Source organism: Mustelus asterias, chromosome 9 (genome assembly GCF_964213995.1).
Source record: "Mustelus asterias chromosome 9, sMusAst1.hap1.1, whole genome shotgun sequence".
In the NCBI taxonomy this organism is placed as follows: domain Eukaryota; kingdom Metazoa; phylum Chordata; class Chondrichthyes; order Carcharhiniformes; family Triakidae; genus Mustelus; species Mustelus asterias.
Window position 1 is genome coordinate 684,738 of NC_135809.1, and position 27,900 is coordinate 712,637.

A 27,900-nucleotide genomic window follows, 5' to 3' on the forward strand; every position below is an offset into this window, starting at 1 on the left:
CATCCAGCCGGAAAAAGACCCTTCCACTACCACCCTCTGTCTTCTGTGACCAAGCCAGTTCTCCACCCATCTAGCCACCTCCCCCTTTATCCCATGAGATCCAAGCTTTTGCACCAACCTACCATGAGGGACTTTGTCAAACGCTTTACTAAAGTCCAGATAGACGACATCCACGGCCCTTCCCTCGTCAACCATTCTAGTCACTTCTTCAAAAAACTCCACCAGGTTAGTGAGGCATGACCTCCCTCTCACAAAACCATGCTGACTATCGTTAATGAGTTTATTCCTTTCTAAATGCGCATACATCCTATCTCTAAGAATCCTCTCCAACAACTTCCCTACCACGGGCGTCAAGCTCACCGGCCTATAATTTCCCGGGTTATCCTTCCTACCCTTCTTAAATAACGGGACCACATTAGCTATCCTCCAACCCTCTGGGACCTCACCTGTGTCCAGTGACGAGACAAAGATTTGCATCAGAGGCTCAGCGATTTCATCTCTTGTCTCCCTGAGCAGCCTTGGATAGATTCCATCAGGCTCTGGGGATTTGTCAGTCTTTATATTCCCTAAAAAAACCTAACACTTCCTCCCTTGTAATGGAGATTTTCTCTAACGGTCAACACTCCCCTCCAAGACACACCCAGTCAGCACATCCCTCTCCTTTGTGAATACCGACGCAAAGTATTCATTTAGGATCTCCCCTACTTCTTTGGGCTCTAAGCATAATTCCCCACTTTTGTCCCCGAGAGGTCCGATTTTTTCCCTGACAACCCTTTTGTTCCTAACGTACGAATAAAATGCCTTGGGATTCTCCTTAATCCTGTCTGCCAAGGACATTTCGTAACCCCTTTTTGCCCTTCTAATTCCTCGTTTGAGTTCTTTCCTACTTTCTTTGTATTCCTCCAGAGCTCCCTCTGTTTTTGGCTGCCTGGACCTCACGTACGCCTCTCTTTTCTTTTTGACCAATCCCTCAATTTCCCTGGTTATCCACGGTTCTCGAATCCTACCCTTCCTATCCTTCTTTTTTACAGGCACATGCCTATCCTGCAGCCCTAACAACTGTTCCTTAAAAGACTCCCACATGCCAGATGTGGATTTACCCTCAAACAGCCTCTCCCAATCAACAGCTGCCAATTTCTGCCGAATCCCACTAAAGTTAGCCTTCCCCCAATCCAACAGCTTACCCTTGGGACACCACTCATCCTTTTCCATCACTATCCGGAGGCACACCGCTGGTCACTGGCCTCCAGTTTGAAAAACAACTCTCTACACCCACCCTTTGGCTTCTGTCAAGAAGCCAATTTTGTATCCATTTAGATAGCTCACCCTGGATCCCGTGAGATTAAACCTTATGCAACAATCTGCCATGCGGTACCTTGTCAAAGGCCTTGCTAAAGTCCATCTAGTCTACATCAACTGCACTGCCCTCATCAACCTTCTTGGTTACCCCTTCAAAAATCTCAATCAAATTTGTGAGACATGATTTTTCACTCACAAAGCCATGGTGACTGCCCCTAATCAGTACTTGCGTCTCTAAATGCCTGTAGATCCTGTCTCTCAAAATACCTTCCAACAATTTACCTAGCACAGAAGTAAGGCTCACTGGCCTGTAATTCCCAGGCTTTTCCCTGCAGCCCTTTTTAAACAAAGGTACAACATTTGCCACTCTCCAATCTTCAGGCACCTCACCCGTGACTATCGATGATTCAAATATCTTGGCTAGGGGACCGCAATTTCCTTCCTAGCTTCCCACAATGTCCTGGGATACACTTCATCAGGTCCTGGGGATTTATCTACTTTGCTGTATTCAAAATTGATCAACAAGTGCTGCCCAATCGTGGAATCACATCTCATTGTAGATCTTTTGTTTTGCAAGTGCGGCTGGTTGAGTACAATAAACACACAGTTTCATTTGCTAAGCCAGTCGCTGGGACGTATAGCCTACCTAACAGGTTCCTGTGCTGTAATTTTCTTTGAATTTCCTTTCACAGAACTATGCTGACTTTTTTTATTCACAAGGAAGAACGTTTTTTTTGCAGAGGGTGGTGGTTGTCTGCAATTCACTGCCCGAGTTGGTGGTGGAGACAGAGAGCCTCAACTCTTTTAAAAAGTACCTGGATCTGCACCTTAAGTGCTGTAAGCTACAGGGCTATGGGGCGGCACGGTAGCACAGTGGTTAGCACTGCTGCTTCACAGCTCCAGGGTCCCGGGTTCGATTCCCGGCTCGGGTCGCTGTCTGTGTGGAGTTTGCACATTCTCCTCGTGTCTGCGTGGGTTTCCTCCGGGTGCTCCGGTTTCCTCCCACAGTCCAAAGTTGTGCGGGTTAGGTTGATTGGCCAGGTTAAAAATTGCCCCTTAGAGTCCTGAGATGCGTAGGTTAGAGGGATTAGCAGGTAAATATGTGGGGGTAGGGCCTGGGTGGGATTGTGGTCGGTGCAGACTCGATGGACCGAATGGCCTCCTTCTGCACTGTAGGGTTTCTATGATTAGGAAGGCCACCTTGATGCCCATGGGCTGGCATGGGCAAGATGGGCCTAATGGCCTCCTTCTGTGCCATAACTTTTCGAAGGTTCTATGGTTCATTTACAGGAAAGGTGTCACTGGTTAGGCCAGCATTTATTGCCTACTCTGGTCTGGAGTCACGTGAAGGCCACATCATTTGAGGACAACAGGTTTTCTTACGTAAAGCACATTAGTGAACCCAGATGGATTTCTACCACAATCAACAACGGTTTCATGGTCATCATTAGGCTTTTTATTCCAGATTTTTATTGAATTCAAATTCCACCATCTGCCCAAGCCCTCAGAGCATTACCCTGGGTTTCTGAATTACTATTCCAGTGACAATACCACTGCGTCACTGCCTGAAGACCTTCAAGTTGAAGTTGTTGCCTCCCAACACTGTGGCCAAGGTCAGACCATTCTAAGATGTGAACAAATTGAATAAAGACTTTTTCACACATATCCTGTTGAACTGCATATTAATTTGCCATTTGAATCTGTTGTTTGTTCAATAGATGGTGCTTGTAGGCATATCGTATAACATAGAGATGCATTCATGGGGGAATAGGGTCTCCTCAACTACTATTAAGTTCCACATAATATAAATTTGCGGGTGGGTCTCGTGGGATTTAAATCATTGGGATTTTACTGGTATTTTGCCTGGTATGGAGGGGAGATCCTATGAGGAGAGGCTGAGGGATTTGGGATTGTTTTCGCTGGAAAGGCGGCGGCTAAGAGGGGATCTTATTGAAACATATAAGATGATTAGAGGTTTAGATAGGGTGGATAGTGATAGCCTTTTTCCTCTGATGGAGAAATCCAGCACGAGGGGGCATGGCTTTAAATTGAGGGGGGGTAGTTATAGAACCGATGTCAGGGGTAGGTTCTTTACCCAGAGGGTGGTGAGGGATTGGAATGCCCTGCCAGCATCAGTAGTAAATGCGCCTAGTTTGGGGGCGTTTAAGAGATCCGTAGATAGGTTCATGGACGAAAAGAAATTGGTTTAGGTTGGAGGGTCACAGTTTTTTTTTTTAACTGGTCGGTGCAACATCGTGGGCCGAAGGGCCTGTTCTGCGCTGTAATGTTCTATGTTCTATGTTCTACTGTAGCGAGAAAAGGAAAAAAGACTTTTCATCTGAGTGCCCATAACATTCGTAACAAAACAGGTGAATTGACAGTTCAAATAGAAATAAGTATGCATGACCCGATATCCATGACAGAAATGTAACAATACAGGGACTTGAATAATAAAGATACAAGATGTTTCAGAAGGACACGAAGCTAGGAAAGGATGGTTGCGTCGCTCTGTTAATTACAGATGACATCAGTATAATTGAGAAACAACCTTAATTCTAAAGATAAAGATGTACCATTAGTTTAGGTAGAAATAAGAAACAGGGAAGGGAAGAAGTTAACTGTGAGAATAGTTTATAGGCCCCTCATAGTAGCTAAACTGTAGGATGGAATATACAGGAAGAAATAAGGCACTCCCAATTATTATGGGTGATTTTAATCTATAAATAGATTGGGCAAAGCAGGTAGTCTGGAAGATGAACTCCAAAGTGTTTTCAGGATTATTTCTGTGAACAGCAGACTTCAACCAATCAGAAAGCAGACTATTCTAGACCGAATAGTGTGCAATGAGGTAGGATTAATAAATAACTTCATAATAAAGACGTTTCTAGGTAGCAGTGATCATAGCATGATTGAATTTCACATTCATTTGAGAAAGGAATGAATGAGTCTAAGACTTGTGTTTTAAACTTCTATAAAGGCAATTAAAAGAGTGTGAAGATGGAGATGGAGCTGGCTAAAGTGAATGGAGAAAAATAGGTTAAGGGGTAGGTCAGTAGGAATACAGTGGCAGACGTTTAAGGAGATATTTCATAAGGTTCAGCAAAGATACATTCCAGTGAAATAGAAAGACTCGAGGAGATGAAGACACCATCCATGGCTAACAAAATACATTAAAGAGTATCAAATTGAAAGAAAAAGTGTACAATTCTGCAACAATCACTGATAGGTTAAAAGATTGGAAGGAACGTAAAAACTAGCAAAGAATGACTATGAAAGTAGCAACGATGGAGAAATTAAGGAGAATGAGAGAAGGCTAGTTAGAAATATAAAAACAGACAGCAGAGTTTCTACAAGTATTTAAAAAGGAAAAGAGTACCCACAATAGGTTTGGATTGATAACAAAGAATACTTGAAAATCAAAAGGTGAAAGGGAGGGAGGAACGGAAAACACTTACAAATATCAGAAAAGGTACTGAGAAAACTATTGGAACTAAAGGCTGAGAAGTCACGAGGACCTGATGTACTTCATCCTAGGGTGCTAAAAGAAGTGCCTATGGAAATAGTAAATGCATTTGTTTAAATTTTCTAAAATTCCCTTGATTCTGAAAAAGTCCCGTCAGTTGGAAAATAGAATTCCTGTATTTAAGTATGGAAGAAGACAGAAAGCAGGACACTACAGCTCAATCAACCTCACATCTGTCATAAGAAAAATGCTAGAAAACAAGATTAAGAAAGTTATAACGGGGCACTTAGAAATCTTAATGTAGTTAGGTAGAGTCAACATTGGTTTGTGAAAGAAATCATGTTTGATTGATTTATTAGAATTCTTTGAGGAAGTAATAAATAATGTGAATAGAAGGGAACCAACACGTGGTGAATGACCAAAAGGCATCTGACAGGGTGTCACATCAAAGATTACTACCCAAAATAAGAGTTCATGGTGTTGGGGGAAACATATTATCATGGATCGATGATAGGTTGGTTAACGAGAAGTAGAGTAGGGATAAATGAATCATTTTTGTAATGGCAAGCTATCACGAGTGGATTGCTACAGGGATCAGTGCTAGGACCTCAACTTTTTACAATCTATATCATGACTTGGATGAAGGGATTAAAAGTATGGTTGCTAAATTTGCGAATGATACAAAGATGGGTAGAAAAATAAATTGTGAGGATATAAAATGTCTACAAAGGGATAGAACATAGAACAGCACGGCACAGGAACAGGTCCTTTAACCCAAGGTGAAATAGAGATTGGTGAAGTAAATGGGAAAAAATTTGGCAGATGGAGTATAATATGGGAAATTGTGAATTCATCCACTTTGGCAGGAAGAACAGAAAAGCAGATTATTCAAATAGGGAAAGATTTCATAACTCTATACTGTACAAAAGGGAGGCAATGGCCTAGTGGTATTATCGCTGCACTTTTAATCTAGAAACTCAGCTCCTGTTCTGGAGACCCAGATTCAAATCTTCCATGGCAGATGGTGGAATTTGAATTTATTAAAAGAAAATAGGAATTAAGAATTTAGAGATGACCATGAAAACATTGTCGATTGTTGGAAAAGCCTATCTGATTCATTAATGTCCTTTAGGGAAGGAAATCTGCCATCCTTACCTGGTCTGGCCTACATGTGACTCAAGACCCGCAGCCATGTGTTTGATTGACTCTTAACTGTCCCTGAAATGGCCTAGCAAGCCACTCATTTCAGGGTCAAAGAGGGACGGGCAATAAATGCTAGCCAGTCAGTGACACTTATGTTGACCATGTCCCATGAATGAATAAAAAGGTCTCGGTACACGAATCATGAAAAATTAGAACATAGGCACAGTAAGTAGTTTGGAAAGCAAATGAGGTTTGCAAAGGAGATGGAGTATAAAAGTTGGCAAGTTTTGTTAAAGCTATATAGGGCATTAGTGAGACTGCGCCTGGCAAAACTGCATATAATTTGGGTCTCCTTACACAAGGAGGGATATACTTACTTTGGAAGCATTCACTGGGCTGATTCTGAAGATGAAGGAGTTGTCTTATGAGGAAAGGTTGAGCAGATTGGGTTTTTACTCACTGGAGTTTCGAAGAGAGAGGTGATTTGATTGAATCATACAAGATTCTGAGGGGGCTTGACAGGGTAGATGCTGAGAGGGTGTTTCATCTCTTGGGAAAATTCAGAACTAAAGGACATAGTTTAAAAATAATGGGACTCCCATTTAAGATGGAGACAAGGGGGATTTTTTTCCCCCACTAGGTCGTTAATCTTTTGAATTCTCTACCCTAGAGAGTACATAGAACATTACAGCGCAGTACAGGCCCTTCGGCACTCGATGTTGCACCGACCAGTGGAACCAATCTAAAGCCCCTCTAATCTACTATTCCAATATCATCCATATGTTTATCCAATAACCATTTGAATGCTCTTAATGTTGACGAGTCCACTACTGCTGCAGGCAGGGCATTCCACGCCCTTACTACTCCCTGAGTAAAGAACCTACCTCTAACATCTGTCCTATATCTCTCACCCCTCAATTTAAAGCTATGTCCCCTCGTGGTAGCCATCACCATCCGAGGAAAAAGGCTCTCACTATCCACCCTATCTAATCCTCTGATCATCTTGTATGCCTCTATTAAGTCACCTCTTAACCTTCTTCTCTCTAACGAAAACAACTTCAAGCCCCTCAGCCTTTCCTCATACGATTTTCCCACCATACCAGGCAACATCCTGGTAAATCTCCTCTGCACCCTTTCCAACACTTCCACATCTTTCCTATAATGCGGTGACCAGAACTGTACGCAATACTCCAAATGCGGCCGCACCAGAGTTTTGTACAGTTGCAGCATGACCTCCTGGCTCCGAAACTCAATCCCTCTACCAATAAAAGCTAACACACCGTACGCCTTCTTAACAACCCTATCAACCTGGGTGCCAACTTTCAGGGATCTATGCACATGGACACCCAGATCCCTCTGTTCATCCACACTACCAAGTATCTTACCATTAGCCCAGTACTCTGTATTCCTGTAGGAAAGGAAAGGTATTCCTGTAGGAGGAGGCTGGGTCATTGAATATATTTAGAGCTGAGTTGGACAGATGTTTGTTTCACTGGCAAAGCATTGCCCAGCTAAATCATTCCCTTTGCACCACACTGTGTCAAAATTCAAATCCATTTATCTAATACTTATTTTATTGCTTGTTATCCCAACCTTCCATCTCAAAGTACAAATTTTCAGAACGTTACATTCAAAAGTGTTCCTGTAACACAGTTATGCACTCCATTTGTTGGCCAACCAAATACATTTGAGAATTTTTGCCTGTCTTCCAAGTGCTTGTCCCACTCAACTGCCATGAATTCCACCATGTGGAGATGCCGGCGTTGGACTGGGGTCAACACAGTAAGAAGTCTAACAACACCAGGTTAAAGTCCAACAGGTTTATTTATATCAATAAACCTGTTGGACTTTAATCTGGTGTTGTTAGACTTCTTAATGAATTCCACCAGCCATTTCCTTCTCAACTATAATCACCCCAAGGTCAGCTCCATTTGAGCCACCTCTTTAAAAAGTTTAATACAACAAATTGCAACACAGACCTATAATCAACGTAACAAATACACCTGTACAACTACAGGTCTTGCTTAACTGACCTGTCTTCAGCCTTTGATTTTTCTGCTATTGCAGAATGGCTGACGTGTCAGCATAGTTTATGTCTTTAACTCCTACATTGGGACTTGAATACAGAACTTTTAAATATCATCAACTTATCCAAGTCCAAGGTGTGGAGTGCTTTGCGAAGGATCAATGGATGGTCTTTGTCACAATAAATTTGGTCAGACAATGTTAAGAAAATTCAGCCTCGTGAATTTTGATGTACAGCTATCTCAGATCTTGCTATCAAATGGAATTAAATAATTTTCCGAACTGGATGTTTCTCCAGTTTAGTTCAATGTTTTTAACATAGCTATTGAGTCAACAGATTTCAGCTACTTTTGCAGTAACCAGGATGTTCATACAACGTCTCAGCTACAGGCATCAAAGTTCAAGTGCCTCACATTTTCACTCATGGCCCTAACAACCATTTTCTTTTCCTCAAATTTCTGATACCAGCTGACACCTCCAACTGACTATCATTTAAACATCTCCAATGCCGAATATTCAAGTGCAAGATCCCAGGCTCAACAAGAACAAAGACAAAGTCCAATAAGTCTGCCAACGAACAAATTCACTGAATTTAGAAGTGCAAACATTTCAAGTTAAAATTAACTGGACTTATCTGCAGGAGATATGATAATTCTATGGTAAAGATATGCAGTGCAAAACACTGAATTTCAGTGACTAATTGGAAATGCAAATACCTCTCGAGATGGAAACTAAATGACTTTTACTTGTGTTACTGTTTAAGTTCAAAGTTTGATATTAATTTTTGTGTTATTTTACTGAGCCTGTTTCATATTCAACCAAGTTTGCTATATGTCCAATGTCCAACAAGTAGTTTCAGTGCCCTCGGGCATGTACTCAATTATGCATCAGCTAGAAAGTGTTACACACTGTCCAAATAAAGGACCATACTCTAACACCTTAATACTGAGTTCAGCGTCATTAAAATGTCAAACTATTTATACTTACCAGATACTGCCTTTTAAATCCAAACTATTTCTCTACAGCTGTATGTGTTCTTCAAACTGAGCACCTAAGTCAGCTACTGAAATATATAAATGACTAAAGCTTTCCTGTCAGTATTCAGAACTCCACCAGCACACTACTCTCAATCAACTGACCTCATTGAGTTTTGGTGAATCGTCGAATCAGATTTACTCAGTCACCTCAGAGTTTCCTTGAACATTTTCAGAACTGATCAATGTAGACTGATGACAGTTTTATGTCTCATGTTCTTACCTCAGCATTCTGTGAACTGTGTTGGAAATCTGCCACTGGCTTTTTTGGCCTCATCTAAAAGAATAATAAAATGTCAGATGAGGGAACATTTTTAACAAAGGAATTCGCTTTTGATAGAAAGCAATCAGATTTTAAATTTCTACGGGTTGTAAATATAAGCATTCCAGTGGTCAATTAAAACTGATACAGAAATACATGTTCAAATACAGTTTGTTTCTTCATGATAATATCAGTATTAATACTTTATAATAAAAGCAAAATGCTACAGAAGCTGGAAATCTGAAATTAAAAACAGAAAATGCTGGAAAAACTCAGTAGGTCCGACAGGATCTGTGGAGAAACAGAGTTAATGCTTCAAGTCCATGACTCTTCTTCAGAGCTTAATATTCTATGTCTTTTTAAAAATGAATATTGAATATTATTAAAATTACTTCCCATCTAATTCCTTACAATCTTAAATGTTCTAACGTTAAATCTGTTAATAACTTGAAAACAAAATACTAATTATAACTGATGTAAATGGCTAACTTGTGATACTTGCAAGAAGTCTCACAACACCAGGTTAAAGTCCAACAGGTTTATTTGGTAGCATGAGCGTTCGGAGCGCTGTCCCTTCATCAGGTGAAGGGGCACCACTCACCTGATGAAGGAGCAGCGTTCAGAAAGCTTGTGCCACCAAATAAATCTGTTGGACTTTAACCTGATGTTGTGAGACTTCTTACTGTGCCTACCCGAGTCCAACGCCGGCATCTCCACATCATTGTGATACTTGAACTGCAGGTTCTAAAGTTCCCATAAATTTGTCAAACAGTGAGGTACACAAGCTTTAGGTTGTGGCGACTCTCTCATCTTCAGACAAACTCAATTCTCTGATTTGACTAAAAGTGTGCAAAACTACTCCATTTAAGCCACTGATTCAGGGTACATTAACAGCCCACCAATCTACAACAGCTGCCGATGATTCCATTGCGGAATATCCTGGCATCCCACAGTTCTCTTACCCAGATTCCTAACTGAACAATTGCAGCTATCAAGAGGAAAATTTAAAAAGAAACAAGCCATTCAAAATGAAATTCATTCTTGGACCACTGGCAAGTCCAGATAAGTCCAGTGCTTAGCACTGCTGCCTCACAGCGCCAGGGCCCCGGGTTCAATTCCCGGCTTGGGTCACTGTCTGTGTGGAATCTGCACGTTCTCCCCGTGTCTGCGTGGGTTTCCTCCAGGTACTCCGGTTTCCTCCCACAGTCCGAAAGATGTGCTGGTTAGGTGCATTGGCCACGCTAAATTCTCCCTCAGTGAATGCAAACAGGTGCCAGAGTGTGGCGACTGGGAGATTTTTACAGTAACTTCATTGCAATGTTAATGTAAATCTACTTGTGACACTGATAAATGAACTTTAAAACTTAAAATTCTCCTTTCCCAGTGTCTGTTAAATTTTTATCTTGTTTACAGACACTAAAACACTATGACAATAACAAAGCGACTCCAATGTCTGAGCAATTATACAATATTGGCCTGTTTGTCAGACATCAGACTTCTGAATGGACCTCCCTCGCATTAAGTTGATCTTTCTCTATACCCGAGCTATGACTGTAACACTACATTCTGCATTCTCTCCTTTCCTTCTCTATGCTTTGTCTGTGTGCTTTTCACTGTATACTAATACATGTGACAATAATAAATCAAATCAAATGTTTACCAAAGTGAGCATAATTGAAAATAAGACTGAATATTGTCCCTTCCTTATTCTCCTTCCAATTTTTAAAACTGAAATCTTTTTGTTTCTCTACCCTACTCGGCTAACCATCACTACACATTATTTTCAAAAGAGGAGCAAAATCCTCTAAGCCTCACAGTATTAATTTTGCAATTACAAGTAACAATGACTACTTGCAGCATTTTCTGTTTTTACCTGCAAAACATCGGCAGTATTTGGTTTTTGTGCCAGTGAATTGATACCTCATCTTCTGCACAGTTTTTATACAGGTCATAAATGGCTGTCAAAAACAGCACACAACTAAACGCAACGTGAAATATTTTATAAATTGGAGATGGCCCTCAAGTTTTTCTAACCTATGACTCGAGGCACAATGCCAAGAACTATCTAACACAATCCTTATCTACCTGCGCCGTGATCTTTAACGATTTGAGAAACTGTACACCAAGCTCCTCCACTCTATTTAAACCTGCACTAAGAATTAGGTCAAAGCCAAACCACATGGCTTTGCTCAGACAAGAATAAAATCAGCCTCTCTTCCTGCTTCATGTCTACAGTGTCTTCCGATCTCTCTCACTTGGATTATCTCACACTTTCTTATTATTTCTAATTCAGGAGCAATATGCCACTCCCATTCTTACTTAAGGCTTCTCATCTCTGTGCATTTGCCACACAATATTCCTTACCTGAAATTTTACATCTTACCTTCAGCTAAAGCCCGCGGTAAAACAGCAATATGGCGCCACAGCACTAAAAGGGATGGAAGTAGCTAACAAGCTCTCCAGGATGTGGTGAGGCACATGCAGATAAAAAAGGACACTGAAAAATTACAGCTGAGTACTGAAACACTCAGATCAATGAGGGGAGGGAGGATAAAAGAACACACACACAAATGCAAGAGAAACACTCTCAGGCAGCCAAGCTAGGAGTGCAATGGAATTCTGGGTGGCTGTTGAGAGTGCAGCGATTTAGTGCTTCTTGGGAAGGTTATACAGAGCCAGCACTGCTACAGGAGGAGGAATGAGGATGGAGAAACAAGCTGGAACACATTGCCTGGCAATTCTCAGGGCTACTGTGTAAAACTGGGAACCAAACTGGCTTTTCTGAGGCAATGGAACACCACTGATCAAGCACAATTGATCCTCAAGTAAATGAAACAGATTTAAGTTGGTCAAAATAAGCCACAAAATGTTCACTAGTATAATATCTGGTACTCAGCCAATCTCAGAATGTACAACAACCTTGGTAAGATGTTTTTAAAAATCATTTATAGGATGTGGGTGTCGCTGGCTAGGACAGCATTTATTGCCATCCCTTGGTGTCCTTCAGAAGGTGGTGGTGAGCTGGCTTCTTGAACTGCTGCAATCCCTGCAGAGTAGGTACACCCACAGTGCTGTTCGAGAGAGAGTTCTAGGATTTTGACCAAGCAGTGAAGGAACAGCAATATATATCTAAATCAGAATGATGAGCGACTTGGAGGGGTACATCCAGGTGGTGGTGTTCCTCAGTGGCCATCTTTCATCAGTGTCAACCACATCAATATAACAGTAGTTATTAAAAGGACCGTACATATATTGCCTGCTCTCAACTTTTGCAACCTCCTGCACTGCCACAATTTACTTCTGAATGAAAAGAGTTGAATATCCTTAACAGTATAAAAGTTTTTCCATGATTATTCTCATTCTATTAAGAGAAAGACTGCGATTATCAGTCTATTAAAATTAAATGGCAGTGAGACTATAATGCACAATAAAGAAATGACAGACTTGGTGAAGGAGCGAGCAAGTGGTTAAGATCGGGAATGCACTGCCTGAGAATGTGGTGGAGGCAGATTCAACAGAATGAGCAGGGTTAGGGGAAAAGCAGGAGAATGGCATGAAGTAAACTGCTCAGTGAGCTGAATAGACCCTTTCTGCACTGTTAACAATTTTCTTGTTCTAAGTATTTTATGTGGAGAAAGGACAATTTATTATTGGTCGGAAAATCTAAAATTAGCTCACTGGAGGAACATTATGCATTGAATATAAGGGCTTTTTTAAAAGAAGAAAATAACTGACTTGAGATAAACAACATGGAGACTTTATGGCTTCCACCCTGGCATGTCAAAAGAAGTGAGGAAATTGCAAAAGCTTCACTTAGATTTCGGAATTGTGGCCTTGGTTTTAAGAAGTTTAACAACACCAGGTTAAAGTCCAACAGGTTTATTTGGTAGCAAAAGCCACACAAGCTTTCGGAGCTCCAAGCCCATTCTTCAGGTGAGTGGGAATTCTGTTCACAAACAGGGCATATAAAGACACAAACTCAATTTACATGAATAATGGTTGGAATGCGAATACTTACAACTAATCAAGTCTTTAAGTGTGGCTTTTGCTACCAAATAAACCTGTTGGACTTTAACCTGGTGTTGTTAAACTTCTTACTGTGTTTACCCCAGTCCAACGCCGGCATCTCCACATCATGACTTCCATTACTAAACAAGGGAGGGAAGAGAGAAACAAGATAACTAGAGACCCATCAATATATCTAGGCATTTGATAAGGTTCTGCACAAGGGATAATTAGAAAAAAATGAAATCAAATGGAACTCGAGGTAACCTTGTGATTTGCATTGGTAATTGGAGAAAGAAGACAGTAGGAGAAAGGAACAAAGGGGCTATTCGGTAAGCATGGAAATCAGAAGCAGGAGTAGGCCATTCGGCCCTTCCAGTCTGCTCCGTCATTCATTATGATCATGGTTGATTATTAAATTCAATCTCCTGATCACCCCTTCCCCCGAGATTCCTTGATCCATTTAGCCCCAAGAGCTATATTTAATTTCTTCTTGAAATCAGACAACATTTTGGCCTCAACTACATTCTGTGATAGTGAATTCCACACATTTACCATCTTCTTATAAGTTTCTATGAGATCCCCTCTCACTCTTCTGAACTCCAGTGAATATAATCCTAACGACTTAGACCTATCATCCCAGGAATCAGCTTGGTAAACTCCACTGTACTCCCTCTATAGCAGGGACATCCTTCCTCAGGTAAGGTCACCAAAATTGCACACAATATTCCAGGTATGGCCTCACCAACACCCGATCTAACTGCAGCAAGACATCCCTATCCCGATACTCAAATCCTCTCATTTAGAAGGCCAACATACCATTTGCCTTCTTTACTGCCTGCTGTACCTGCGCGCTTACTTTCAGCGACTGATGCATGACAACACCAAGGTCTCACTGAGTATCCACCTCTCCCAATTTACACCCATTCAAGTAATAATCTATCTTCCTATTATTGCTACCAAAGTGGATAACCTCACATTTATCCATATTACACTTCATCTGCCATGCATATCCCCACACACAGCCTGAAGAAATGTTCCCCAGAGATTTAGAGTGAATCTTACTTTTTCACTATATATGACTTGGATGAAGCAGTAAGAGAGTTGTATATGCAAGTTTGCAGAATTGCTTGTATGTTAGGAGGTTAACGAAGTTGTGGCAACAGGAAATTAGGGTTAGAGTATGTTACAAGGGGCAGGTAGCTTTTTTAAAAAAAATCATTTTTATGGGATATGGAAGTCTCTGGCTGGGCCAGCATTTATTGCCCGTCTCTAACTGCCCTCCATTTCAGAGGGCATTTGAAAGTCAACCGGTTTGCTGTGGGTCTGGAGTCACAGACCAGGTAAGGACGGTGAGATTTCCTTCCCAAGGGACATTCATGAACAAGATAGGTTTTGGCGACAATGGTTTCATAATGGTTTCATAGGCTTTTAATTCCAGATAGAATCAAAGAATCCTACAGTGTAGAAGGAGGCCATTCGGCCATTGTGTCTGCAGTGACCACAATCCCACCCAGGCCCTTTCCCCATCACTCCATGCATTTACCCTACCGAGTCCCCCTGACACTAAGGGGCAATTTAGCATGGTCAATGCACCTAACCCACACATCTTTGGACTGTGGGAGGAAACCGGAGCACCCGGAGGAAACCCACACAGACACAGGGAGAATGTGCAAACTCCACACAGACAGTGACCCAAGCCAAGAATTGAACCCGGGTCTCTGACACTGTGAGGCAGCAGTGCTAACCGCTGTGCCACCATACCGTGCATCTGAGGTGTGATGTGTAATTTCTCAGTGACTACTGATGCCTGAAGCAAGTTACTTAAAGACAAATAACTAAAAGTACAAGAGATACACAAACTTAAACCAATACAGCAATTACTACGGAACATAGAAAATCTACACATAAAGGTGATTGGTGTACTTTCGGAAGCAATATATACATTACAAAAATACCATTTTCTATTAATATATTAACATGTTCATCAGAAATAAAAGTCATAGAAAATACATCGTGACAACACCATTCAGATATTGATATTCGAACCCACACTAATCTGTGTACTTTGAAGGAAAGTGACTGTTGAAAAGCTAATACAATTTAAGATGTAGCATTTCTCCAGCATTGATGTTCACAATTAGCTTCCCATGTATCCTCTAATGCTGCCACCAGTGGAAATGTGCTCTCCCAGGCTCAAAGAGCATCAGCCCACTTGAAGGAAAGTCATGAGACTGGCCAGTCCAGCAGAAAGAATCCCTCAGACCCTCCCACTTCACCAATTGTCAGAAGCAACATGGTACAGTCCTGGATATGATTAACAGCAGCAATAACAGCAGATATTTGATTGAATTCAAATTTCACCATCTGCCATCCCTAGCGCAGTACTCTGGGTCTCTGGATTGCTAGTCCAGTGGCAATGCCACAACACCACTGCCTCCCTCACTGAGTGAGTGGAAAAGCTATGGCAGGACTTCAATGTTGGGAAGTGAGGTCAACCACTTCAGATCCAAGAAAGAAACATCTAATTCCCTTATGAACACTGGTTTATATTTCCTTTAGACAATTGAGTTGTAATCTAATTAAGGCATTAACTATCCAATCCTGGATATATTTTTCCAGAGCCTTCAACACGTCATTGATGAAGACGAACATCTCGCCAAGGCCATCCCCACACCCTAACTTCTCGCCTTCAAACAACCACGCAACCTCAAACAGACCATTGTCCGCAGCAATCTATGATGTGGACCTGTTGGACTTTAACCTGGTGTTGTTAAACCTGTTGGACTTTAACTTGGTGTTGTTAAACTTCTTACGCAGCAAACTACCCAGCCTTCAGGAGAACAGTGACCACGACACCACACAACCCTGCCACAGCAACCTCTGCAAGGTGTGCCGGATCATCGACACGGATGCCATCATCTCACGTGAGAACACCATCTACCAGGTACACGGTACCTACTCTTGCAACTCGGCCAACGTTGTCTACCTGATACGCTGCAGGAAAGGATGTCCCGAGGCATGGTACATTGGGGAAATCATGCAGACGCTACGACAACGGATGAATGAACACCGCTCGACAATCACCAGGCAAGACTGTTCTCTTCCTGTGGGAGAGCACTTCAGCAGTCACGGGCATTCAGCCTTGGATCTTCAGGTAAGCGTTCTCCAAGGCGGCCTTCACGACACACGACAGCGCAGAGTCGCTGAGCAGAAACTGATAGCCAAGTTCCGCACACATGAGGACGGCCTAAACCGGGATGTTGGATTTATGTCACATTATCAGTAACCCCCACAGCTTTCCCCCTGATCTTGCAGAATCTCACTAGCTGTTCTGTCTGGAGACAATACACATCTCTTTAACCTGTGTTGAATGCTCCCTCCACCCACATTGTCTGTACCTTTAAGACCTGGCTGGCTGTAGAGATTCGCAGTCTAATTAGTATTCTGTAACTTGATTTCTGTGTCTGTGCACTGTTTGAGAGCACATTTCCACTCCATCTGACGAAGGAGCAGTGCTCCGAAAGCTTATGGTATTTGCTACCAAATAAACCTGTTGGACTTTAACCTGGTGTTGTGAGACTTCTTACTATATTTTTCCGCACAAACAAGATGGGAAAACTGGAACATTCTTCCTCAAATGTACATAAATTTTAAAACAATTGAAATTTTCAGAAGTAGAAGTGGTACATTTTTAATTAAGAGTATTAAGCAATGCATGGCTTGTGGCACTGTGGGTGGTGTCCCCGACTCTGAACCAGAAGCTCCAGGTTCAAGACCCACTCCATGGCCAAGGAAGATGTGTTCATAACGCGGCCAATAGGCTATCAACTTGTAAAACCTCCCAACAAACACAGTAAGATTCAGGTCAGCCATAGGTCACCCACCCATGTGATGGAAAGAAATTGAGCCTCTACCATCACCTTCACTCTAGGCTACAACAAGTATGTCAATGTGTATGTTACCACAGCAACTCAGATGCCCCCCCTCCCCCCAACTCCTCCTGGGGTTGAGGGGGAGGGGGGGGTAGGGTTGGCTGGGCACCGGTGAGGATCAGGTTAGTGCCCTCGGCACAGCGTTTGATCCCCATCCTGGCCGGGGTGGATTCAGGACCTGCCTCTTTCCCCATCCTCGGTGGAGATCGAGGCACTGTGGGTGAGAGCTGCCTTGGATAGATAACAGAAGGTAATTGGAGTTGAGATACATTGCGGCAATGATCTAATTGAGGCACAAAAAGGTCCAAGGGCCTGAAAGATTTGCTCCTATTCCTATGATGTGGAGATGCCGGCGTTGGACTGGGGTAAGCACAGTAAGAAGTCTCACAACACCAGGTTAAAGTCCAACAGGTTTATTTGGTAGCAAATACCATAAGCTTTCGGAGCGCTGCCCCTTCGTCAGATGGAGTGAAAATCTGTTCTCCAACAGTGCACAGAGACACAACGTCAAGTTACAGAATACTAATTAGAATGCAAATCTCTACAGCCAGCCAGGTCTTAAAGGTACAGATAATGTGGGTGGAGGGAACATTAAACACAGGTTAAAGAGATGTGTATTGTCTCCAGACAGAACAGCTAGTAAGATCAGGAGGCAAGCTGTGGGGGTTACTGATAATGTGACATAAATCCAACATCCCAGTTTAGGCCGTCCTCATGTGTGCGGAACTTGGCTATCAGTTTCTGCTCAGTGACTCTGCGCTGTCGTGTGTCGTGAAGGCCGCCTTGGAGGTTTGCATTCTAATTAGCATTCTGTAACTTGATGTTGTGGCTCTGTGCACCGTTGGAGAACAGATTTTCACTCCATCTGACGAAAGGGCAGCGCTCCGAAAGCTTATGGTATTTGCTACCAAATAAACCTGTTGGACTTTAACCTGGTGTTGTGAGACTTCTTACTGTCCTATTCCTATGTACAGCGAGCACTGTAAAATTAGAATCTCTGTATGGTGCATGCATTTGACTACACATCAGGGGATTCAAAGTTTTTTTTTAATACTTTTCCAATTCAATCAAATCAAATCCAATTCAGAGTCTCAACAAGTTGCGACATTTCAGATCCAGGCTGACAAGACAGGACGGGAGACCAAAACCACCCTGTCCTGGGCCTGATCTACATGAGCCAAGCTGATTGGAGAAGGGGGAGGATCCTCCTCCAAGACTTGAGCTCATTTGCATCTTAGCCAAAAGGCCGAGATGCCGCTTTTAAAAATTGCTTCATATGAAACATATGAAGCCTCAGCGTAACCCAATGACCTCAACCAAGTGCAGGCGATCCATACCACACTTGATCTTAGCCAAAAGGCCGAGAAGCGATCAGGGGATTCAAAGTAATGTAAAAGATCAGCACATTACCAAGGACAGTATACATATCAAAATTCATTAAGACAGAACATTTCTTCCATACAGTGTCTATGATACTGAAGCTGCCATTATCATAAAAGTGACAGGATATTTGCAGGAAATGAAGAGTCACTCCCATTTCCTCTAATCGGCTACAAGTTGAAATAAAGCTTGAAAAACACACTTCGAAATTCATATTTTTATTGAAGTACGAGACGGCTGCATGACATGGTTACCAGTTATGCAAATCTGTGACTTGTTCACAGCAACTGCTATCACAAGAGCACTTGGCTTGACACCCACAGAAATAAACAATGTGTGTCAGCTCAAAGTCAAAGCATATTTGCACATCAAACGGCATGTCTGCTTCACAGTTATACAAATGGATTAGTAGTTAAATGATGACACATACTTTCCACAGTGAAGTGAGAAGCCATTTCCTCCAGTCGTGAGATTTGCTAAAAATAACTGATTTTATTTTAACCTTTACCAATAGTTTGTTTTGAATTTTCCAAGCACTTTCTTTCCTCCTCCCTATAATTCTCAATTCCCACTCCCAACTTTTACAGTCAAGGTTCTGGCAGAACTGATCCCATCAGATCACAAGGGGAGTGAGAACAGTGCAGCTGACTCGGTGTCGATTCATACTTACTCCAAAGAGGCACACTCCCTTAACAGCTAAACAGACACTGAGAAATCAACTTCAGACAAATTACAGGGAAAATCAAAGCTGCAAAATACCCCCTCCAATTAAATGGTAAGAAAACAGACTTTGAGTGACAACTGAGCTGGTTTCTAAGATTGTAGTTTCACGAGTGTGACAACAAATGTCTACAGAGCAAACATCAAATAGTTTCAGAACAAGAAAAACACTTGATGACACAGATCACAAATAGGAAAGTGAAGAATAAGGAGTTAAAGTAGCATGAAAAGCAACTTGATAAACAGCTCCAAAAATACTGGTACTAACATTCTGCAAATAATTAGGCAGCACAGTGGTCAGCACTGATGCCCCACAGCGACAGGCACCCAGGTTCAATTCCGCCCTTGGGTCACTGTCTGTGTGGAGTTTGCATATTCTCCCTGTGTCTGTGCTTCTGCTCCGGTTTCGTTCCACAGTCCAAAGATGTGCGGGTTAGGTTGACTGGCCATGCCAAAATTGACCCTAGTGTCAGGGGATTAGCAAGGTAAATATGTGGGGTTATGGGAATAGGGCCTGGGTGGGATTGTGGTCGGTGCAGACTCGATGGGCTTAATGGCCTCCTTCTGCACTTTGGGATTCTATGATTCTAATTAATATCAAAAACAGGGCTCATGAAATGGCAGAGAACCCTGCTGTTAGTCAGTCTTCAAACCCCCTCATTGTTCCACAGGAGCAGGCTGAGGGTAAGGGAGCTTATTTGTGCATTATATTTATTTATTTTTCAGTTAAATTTGTGAAAACAATCGGAGGTTTTTTTTCAAAACAGGAAGTAGGCCCAGCAGCAGCCTGGGAAGGTTTTGGAGGGTTTAAAAGTGCTTACCTTGGAGGTTTCAGCCTCATTGTTCCACGGGAGCAGGCTGAGGGTAAGGGAGCTTGTTTGTGCATTATATTTATTTATTTTTCAGTTAAATTTGTGAAAACAATCAGAGTTTTTTTTTCAAAACAGGAAGTAGGCCCAGCAGCAGCCTGGGAAGCTTTTGGAGGGTTTAAAAGTAGGCCGCACCTTTGAGCGGGCAGCGTCATTAGCGGGCAGTGGAGTGAGCAGGGGGCAGAGTGAGAGCTGAAGGGCTTTGGCTCAAAACGGGCTTCGGCGAGAACAGGTTTTTTTTTCTTTTTCAGAAAGTTTATTCCTGTATTTCCCCAGAGTAAAAAAAATGCCAGGCAAGATGTTGGAATGCTCCTCTTGCAGGATGTGGGAGATCAGGGAGACCGCCGGTATCCCTGACGACAACACCTGCAAAAGATGCATTCAGCTGCAGCTGCTAGCAAAGCGTGTTAGGGAACTGGAGAAGGAGCTTGATGACCTCCATCTAATTCGGGAGAATGGGCAGTATATAGACAGTAGCTTTAGGGAGATAGTTACACCTAAGCAGCAGAGCACAGGAAATTGGGTTACTGTAAGGAGAGGAAATGGCAGTGTGAAAGGACAGGCAGAGCAGGGTTCCCCTGTGGCCATACCCCTCTACAACAGGTATACTGAATTGGATACTGTTGTGGGAGATGCTTTACCTGGGACAAGCTGCGACAGCCGGTACTCTGATACTGAGTCTGGTTCTACAGCGCAAAAGGGTGGGATGAAGAAGATGAGAGCAGTAGTGATAGGGGACTCAATGGTCAGAGGTACAGACCGGAGGTTCTGTGGTCGGGACAGAGACTCCCGCATGGTTTGTTGCCTCCCAGGTGCCAAGGTCAGCGATGTCTCTGATCGCGTGCACAGCGTTCTAAAGTGGGAAGGTGATCAGCCAGGTGTCGTGGTACACATCGGTACCAATGACGTGGGAAGGAAGAGTGAGGAGGTCCTAAAGAGTGAGTACAAAGAGCTTGGAAGGAAGTTAAAAAGCAGGACCCCGAGGGTAGTAATCTCAGGATTGCTACCTGAGCCACAGGATGCTTGGGCGGATGAACACGTGGCTGAGGAACTGGTGCAGGGGGCACCAATTCTTGGATCATTGGGACCTCTTCTGGGCAGGTGGGACCTGTACAAGAGAGACGGGTTACACCTAAACTACAAGGGGACCAATATACCTGCAGGGAGATTTGCTAGTGTTATTGGGGAGCATTTAAACTAGATTTGCAGGGGGATGGGAACCAGAGTGCCAGAGCAGATAGTGGAACAGGGGTAAAAAGACAGGTTAGTTCAAGCAAAATCACAAATGGAAGGGTAGAGTGTGGTGGAAATAATCTTTTGAGGTGTGTCTATTTCAATGCCAGGAGTATTGTGGGGAAGGCAGATGAGCTGAAGGCGTGGATAGACATATGGAAATATGACATTATAGCCATTAGTGAAACTTGGCTACAGGAGGGGCAGGACTGGCAGCTCAATGTTCCAGGGTTCCAATGTTTCAGGCGGGATAGAGGCAGAGGGATAAAAGATGGGGGGGTGGCATTGTTGGTCAGGAAAAATGTTACAGCGGTACTCAGGCAGGATAGATTAGGGAGCTTGTCTACAGAGGCCCTATGGGTGGTATGACCACATTAATTATTATAGACCACCCAATAGTCAGCGAGAATTGGAGGAGCAAATCAGCGGAGAGATAGCTGACAACTGCAAGAAACACAAAGTTGTGATAGTAGGGGATTTTAATTTTCCACATATAGATTGGGACTCGCATACTGTTAAAGGTTTAGACGGGGTAGAGTTTGTAAAATGTGTTCAGGAGAATTTTCTACATCAGTATATAGAGGTGCCAACTAGAGAGGATGCGATATTGGATCTCCTATTGGGAAATGAGTTAGGGCAGGTGATGGGTGTGAGTGTGAGGGAACACTTTGGATCCAGTGATCATAATGCCATTAGTTTCAACCTGATCGTGGATAAGGATAGATCTGGTCCTCGGGTTGAAGTTCTGAACTGGAAAAAGGCCAAATTTGATGAAATGAGAAGGGATCTGGGAAGTGTGGATTGGCACAGGCTGTTCTCTGGTAGGGATGTAAATGGAAAGTGGGAGGCCTTCAAAGGAGAAATTTTGAGAGTGCAGAGTTTGTATGTTCCTGTCAGGATTAAAGGCAAAGTAAATAGGAATAAGGAACCTTGGTTCTCGAGGGAGATTGTAACATTGATTAAGAGGAAGAGAGAGTTGTATGAAATGTACACGCAGCAAGGAACAGATCAGGTGCTCGAGGAGTATAAAAAGTGCAAGAAGCTACTTAAGAGGGAAATCAGGAGGGCTAAAAGAAGACATGAGGTTGCTTTGGCAGACAGAGTGAAGGAAAATCCAAAGAGCTTCTATAGGTATGTTAGGAGCAAAAGGATAGTGAGGGATAAAATTGGTCCTCTTGAAGACCAGAGTGGTAGACTGTGTATGGAACCAAAAGAGATGGGGGAGATACTAAATGGTTTTTTTTTGCATATTTACTGAGGAAACGGACATGGAGTCTACGTAAATAGGGCAAACAGGTAGGGAGGTCATGGAACCTTTACAGATTAAAGGGGAGGAGGTGCTTGCTGTCTTGAGGCAAATCAGAGTGGATAAATCCCCAGGACCGGACAGGGTGTTCCCACGGACCTTGAGGGAAGCTCGTGTTGAACTTGCAGGGGCCCTGGCAGACATATTTAAAATGTTAGTATTCACGGGGGAGGTGCCGGATGATTGGAGGGTGGCTCATGTTGTTCCGTTGTTTAAAAAAGGTTCCAAAAGAAATCCGGGAAATTATTGGCCAGTAAGTTTGACGTCGGTGGTGGGCAAGTTATTCGAAGGTGTGATAAGGGATAGGATCTACAAATATTTGGATAGACAGGGACTTATTAGGGAGAGTCAACATGGCTTTGTGCGTGGTAGGTCATGTTTGACCAATCTATTAGAGTTTTTCGAGGAGGTTACCAGGAAAGTGGATGAAGGGAAGGCGGTGGATGTTGTCTACCTGGATTTCAGCAAGGCCTTTGACAAGGTCCCTCATGGGAGGTTAGTAAGGAAGGTTCAGTCGCTAGGTATACATGGGGAGGTAGTAAATTGGATTAGACACTGGCTCAATGGAAGAAGCCAGAGAGTGGTTGTGGAGGATTGCTTCTCTGAGTGGAGGCCTGTGAATAATGGTGTGCCGCAGGGATCGGTGTTGGGTCCATTGTTGTTTGTTATCTGTATCAATGATCTGGATGATAAGGTGGTAAATTGGATCAGCAAGTTTGCTGATGACACAAAGATTGGAGGTGTCGTGGACAGTGAGGAAGGTTTTCAAAGCTTGCAGAGGGATTTGGACCAACTAGAAAAATGGGCTGAAAAATGGCAAATGGAATTTAACGCAGACAAGTGTGATATTTTGCACTTTGGAAGGACAAACCAAAGTAGAACGTACAGGGTAAATGGTAGGACTCTGAAGAGTGCAGTTGAACAGAGGGATCTGGGAATACAGGTACAGAATTCCCTAAAAGTGACGTCACAGGTGGATAGGGTCGTAAAGAGTGCCTTTGGTACATTGGCCTTTATAAATCGGAGTATCGAGTATAAAAGTTGGAGTGTTATGGTAAAGTTATATAAGGCATTGGTGAGGCCGAAGTTGGAGTATTGTGTACAGTTTTGGTCACCTAGTGACAGGAAGGATGTAAATAAGGTTGAAAGAGTGCAGAGAAGGTTCACAAGGATGTTGCCGGGACTTGAGAGGCTGAGTTACAGAGAGAGATTGAATAGGTTGGGACTTTATTCCCTGGAGCGTAGAAGATTGAGGGGAGATTTGATAGAGGTGTACAAGATTTTGATGGGTATAGATAGAGTGAATGCAAGCAGGCTTTTTCCGCTGAGGCTAGGGGAGAAAAAAACCAGAGGGCATGGGTTAAGGGTGAAAGGAGACAAGTTTAAAGGGAATATTAGGGGGAGCTTCTTCACGCAGAGAGTGGTGGGAGTGTGGAATGAGCTGCCGGATAAAGTGGTAAATGCTTTTAACATTTTAAGAAAAACTTGGACGGGTTCATGGATGACAGGGGTGTGGAGGGATATGGTCCAAGTGCAGGTCAGTGGGACTGGGCAAAAAATGGTTCGGCACAGACAAGAAGGGCCAAAAGGCCTGTTTCTGAGCTGTAATTTTCTATGGTTCTATAAGATTACCGATAGTGCACAGCAGTAAAGGGCAAAGGATGAATGGATCACAAAGTCAGGTTCTATTTTTTGACGACATAAATCAGTACTTTTGTTCATAGCCAACCATGTTGTCAATTATTAAATGCTGCTAAATGAGGAAGTTAGCACATATCCCATCTGACCAGCTTCATGGCATGGCGTACAACCCGGGGGGGGGGGGGGGGGGATTCAAATTCCGTATTTTGTTGGCCATAAATACTTAGACCATTTCCTTAAACAGGGGGCAGGGATTCAGGTTTCTGGATCATTGGGACCTCTTTTGGGGCAGGTGTGACCTGTACAATAAGGACGGGTTGCACTTGAATCCCAGGGGGACCAATAACCTGGCAGGGAGGTTTGCTGAGCCTCCTGGGGAGAGTTTAAACTAGAATGGTTGGGGGGTGGGAATCAAATTGAAGTGACTGGGAGAGAGGAGGTTAGCTCACAAATAGAGAAAGCTTGTCGACAGTGTGAGAGGGAGGATAGGTGACAGATAAGGTGATAGATAAGGGGAGCGCTCAGACCGAAGGTTTGAGATGTGTCTATTTTAACGCAAGGAGTGTTGTGAACAAAGTGGATAAGCTTAGAGCGTGGATCACTACTTGGAAATATGATGTGGTGGCCATTACAGAGACACGGATGACTCAGGGACAGGACTGGTTACTTCAAGTGCCGAGTTTCAGATGTGTCAGAAGGGACAGGGAGGGAGGCAAAAGAGGTGGGGGAGTGGCACTGTTGATCAGAGATAGTGTCACGGCTGCAGAAAAGATGGAGGGTTTGTCTACGGAGTCTCTATGGGTGGAGGTTAGGAACAGGAAGGGGTCAATAACTTTACACGGTGTTTTTTATAGGTCGCCCAATACTAACAGGGATGTTGAGGAGCAGATAGGGAAACAGATCCTGGAAAGGTGTAATAATAAGAGTTGTCGTGATGGGAGATTTTAATTTCCCAAATATTGATTGGAATCTCCCGAGAGTAAGGGGTGTAGATGGGGAAGAGTTCGTTAGGTGTATTCAGGAGGGTTTCTTGACACAGTATGTAGATAAGCCTACAAGAGGAGAGACTGTGCTTGATTTGGTATTGGGCAGGTGTCAGATCTCTCAGTGGGAGAGCATTTTGGAGATAGTGATCATAATTCTATCTCCTTTACAATAGCATTGGAGAGAGATAGGATCAGACAAGTTAGAAAAGTGTTTAATTGGAGTAAGGGGAATTATGAGGCTATCAGGCAGGAAATTGGAGGCTTAAATTGAAAAGAGGTTTTCTCAGGGAAATGTACAGAAGAAATGTGGCAAATTTTCAGGGAATATTTGTCTGGAGTTCTGCATAGCAACGTTACAATGAGATAGGTTACAGGAACCGTGGTGTACAAAGGCTGTAATGAATCTAGTCAAGAAGAAAAGGGATATGTTCGGCACAACTTGTGGGGCCGAAGGGCCTGTTTTGTGCTGTAGTTTTTCTACGTTTCTAAAAGCTTACAAAGGTAATGTTAGAGATCTTGAAGAGTATATGGCTAATAGGACGGATCTTAAGAAGGAAATTAGGAGAGCCAGAAGGGGTCATGAGGAGGCCTTGGCAGGCAGGATTAAGGAAAACCCCAAGGCATTCTACAAATATGTGAAGAGCAGAAGGATAAGACGTGAAAGAATAGGACCTATCAAGTGTGACGGTGGGAAAGTTTGTATGGAACCGGAAGAAATAGCAGAGGTACTCAATGAATACTTTACTTCAGTATTCACTATGGAAAAGGAGATTGGTGGTTGTAGTGCAGACTTGCAGCGGACTGAAAAGCTTGAGCATGTAGATATTAAGAAACAGGATGTGTTGGAGCTTTTGAAAAGCATCAAGTTAGATAAGTCACCGGGACCGGATGAGATGTACCCTAGGCTACTGTGGGAGGCGAGGGAGGAGATTGCTGAGCCTCTGGCGATGATCTTTGCATCATCAATGGAGACGGGAGAGGTTCCGGAGGATTGGAGGATTGCGGATGTTGTTCCTTTATTCAAGAAAAGGAGTAGAGATAGCCCTGGAAATTATAGATCAGTGAGTCTAACCTCAGTGGTTGGTACGTTGATGGAGAAGATCCTGAGAGGCAGGATTTATGAACATTTGGAGAGGTATAATATGATTAAGAATAGTCAGCATGGCTTTGTCAAAGGCAGATCATGCCTTACAAGCCTGATTGAATTTTTTGAGGATGTGACGAAACACATTGATGAAGGAAGAGCAGGAGATGTAGTATATATGGACTTCAGCAAGGCATTTGATAAGGTGCCCCATGCAAGGCTTATTGAGAAAGTGAGAAGGCATGGGATCCAAGGGGACATTGCTTTGTGGATCCAGAACTGGCTTGCCCGCAGAAGGCAAAGATTGGTTATAGATGGATCATATTCTGCATGGAGGTCGGTCACCAGTGGAGTGCCCCAGGGATCTGTTCTGGGACCCTTACTCTTTGTGATTTTTATAAATGACCTGGATGAGGAAGTGGAGGGATGGGTTGGTAAGTTTGCTGATGACACAAAGGTTGGAGGTGTTGTGGATATGTGGAGGGATGTCAGAAGTTGCAGCGAGACATTGATAGGATGCAAGACTGGGCGGAGAAATGGCAGATGGAGTTCAACCCAGATAAGTGTGAGGTGGTTCATTTTGGCAGGTCAAATAGGATGGCGGAATATAATATTAATGGTAGGACTCTTGGCAGAGTGGAAGATCAGAAGGATCTTGGGGTCCGAGTTCATAGGACGCTCAAAGCAGCTGTGCAGGTTGAGGCTGTGGTTAAGAAGGCGTATGGTGTACTGGCCTTCATCAATCGAGGAATTGAGTTTAGGAGTCGTGATATAATGTTGCAGCTATATAAGACCCTGGTCAGACCACACTTGGAGTACTGTGCTCAGTTCTGGTTGCCTCATTACAGGAAGGATGTGGAAGCCATAGAAAGGGTGCAGAGGAGATTTACAAGGATGTTGCCTGGGTTGGGGAGCATGCCTTATGAGGATAGGTTGAGTGAGCTCGGCCTTTTCTCCTTGGAGAGACGAAGGATGAGGGGTGACCTGATAGAGGTGTATAAGATGTTGAGAGGTATTCATCAAGTGGATAGTCAGAGGCTTTTTCCCAGGGCGGAAATGGTTGCCACAAGAGGACACAGGTTTAAGGTGCTGGGGAGTAGGTACAGAGGAGATGTCAGGGGTAAGTTTTTCACTCAGACGGTGGTGGGTGCGTGGAATGGGCTGCCAGCAACGGTGGTGGAGGCGGATTCGATAGGGTCTTTGAAGAGACTTTTAGATAAGTACATGGAGGTTCGTAAGATAGAGGGTTATAGGTAAGCCTAGTAATCGCTAAGGTAGGGACATGTTCGGCACAACTTTGTGGGCTGAAGGGCCTGTATTGTGCTGCAGTTTTTCTATGTTTCTATGTAAACGGCCTCATGGAGGAAAATCTGCATTTTGACTCAACAACCAGCTTCACATGCATGCACGTGATCCTTCCTACCACCCAGCAACTGTGTATAGTTTGTGGGACCACATTTAGTCCTTCCTTCATATTGCCCCCTAGTGTCCAAAGATGTGTAAATTAGAGGGATT

At 43.2% G+C, this 27,900-nt stretch overlaps 1 protein-coding gene across 3 annotated transcripts in view; it reads right to left on the reverse strand.

Annotated features, from left to right (window-relative positions):
- osbpl8 (oxysterol binding protein-like 8) overlaps positions 1–27,900 on the reverse strand; it is a 314,521-nt gene that overhangs the window by 251,585 nt on the left and 35,036 nt on the right. For 2 of the 3 annotated variants that reach the window (XM_078219490.1, XM_078219489.1), the window contains exon 3: positions 9,188–9,241. In XM_078219490.1, coding sequence (XP_078075616.1) covers positions 9,188–9,241 — 54 coding nt within the window. Of the gene's footprint in view, positions 1–8,917; positions 8,975–9,187; positions 9,242–27,900 lie in introns of those variants that run through there. The other variant, XM_078219491.1, reaches the window with a different exon arrangement.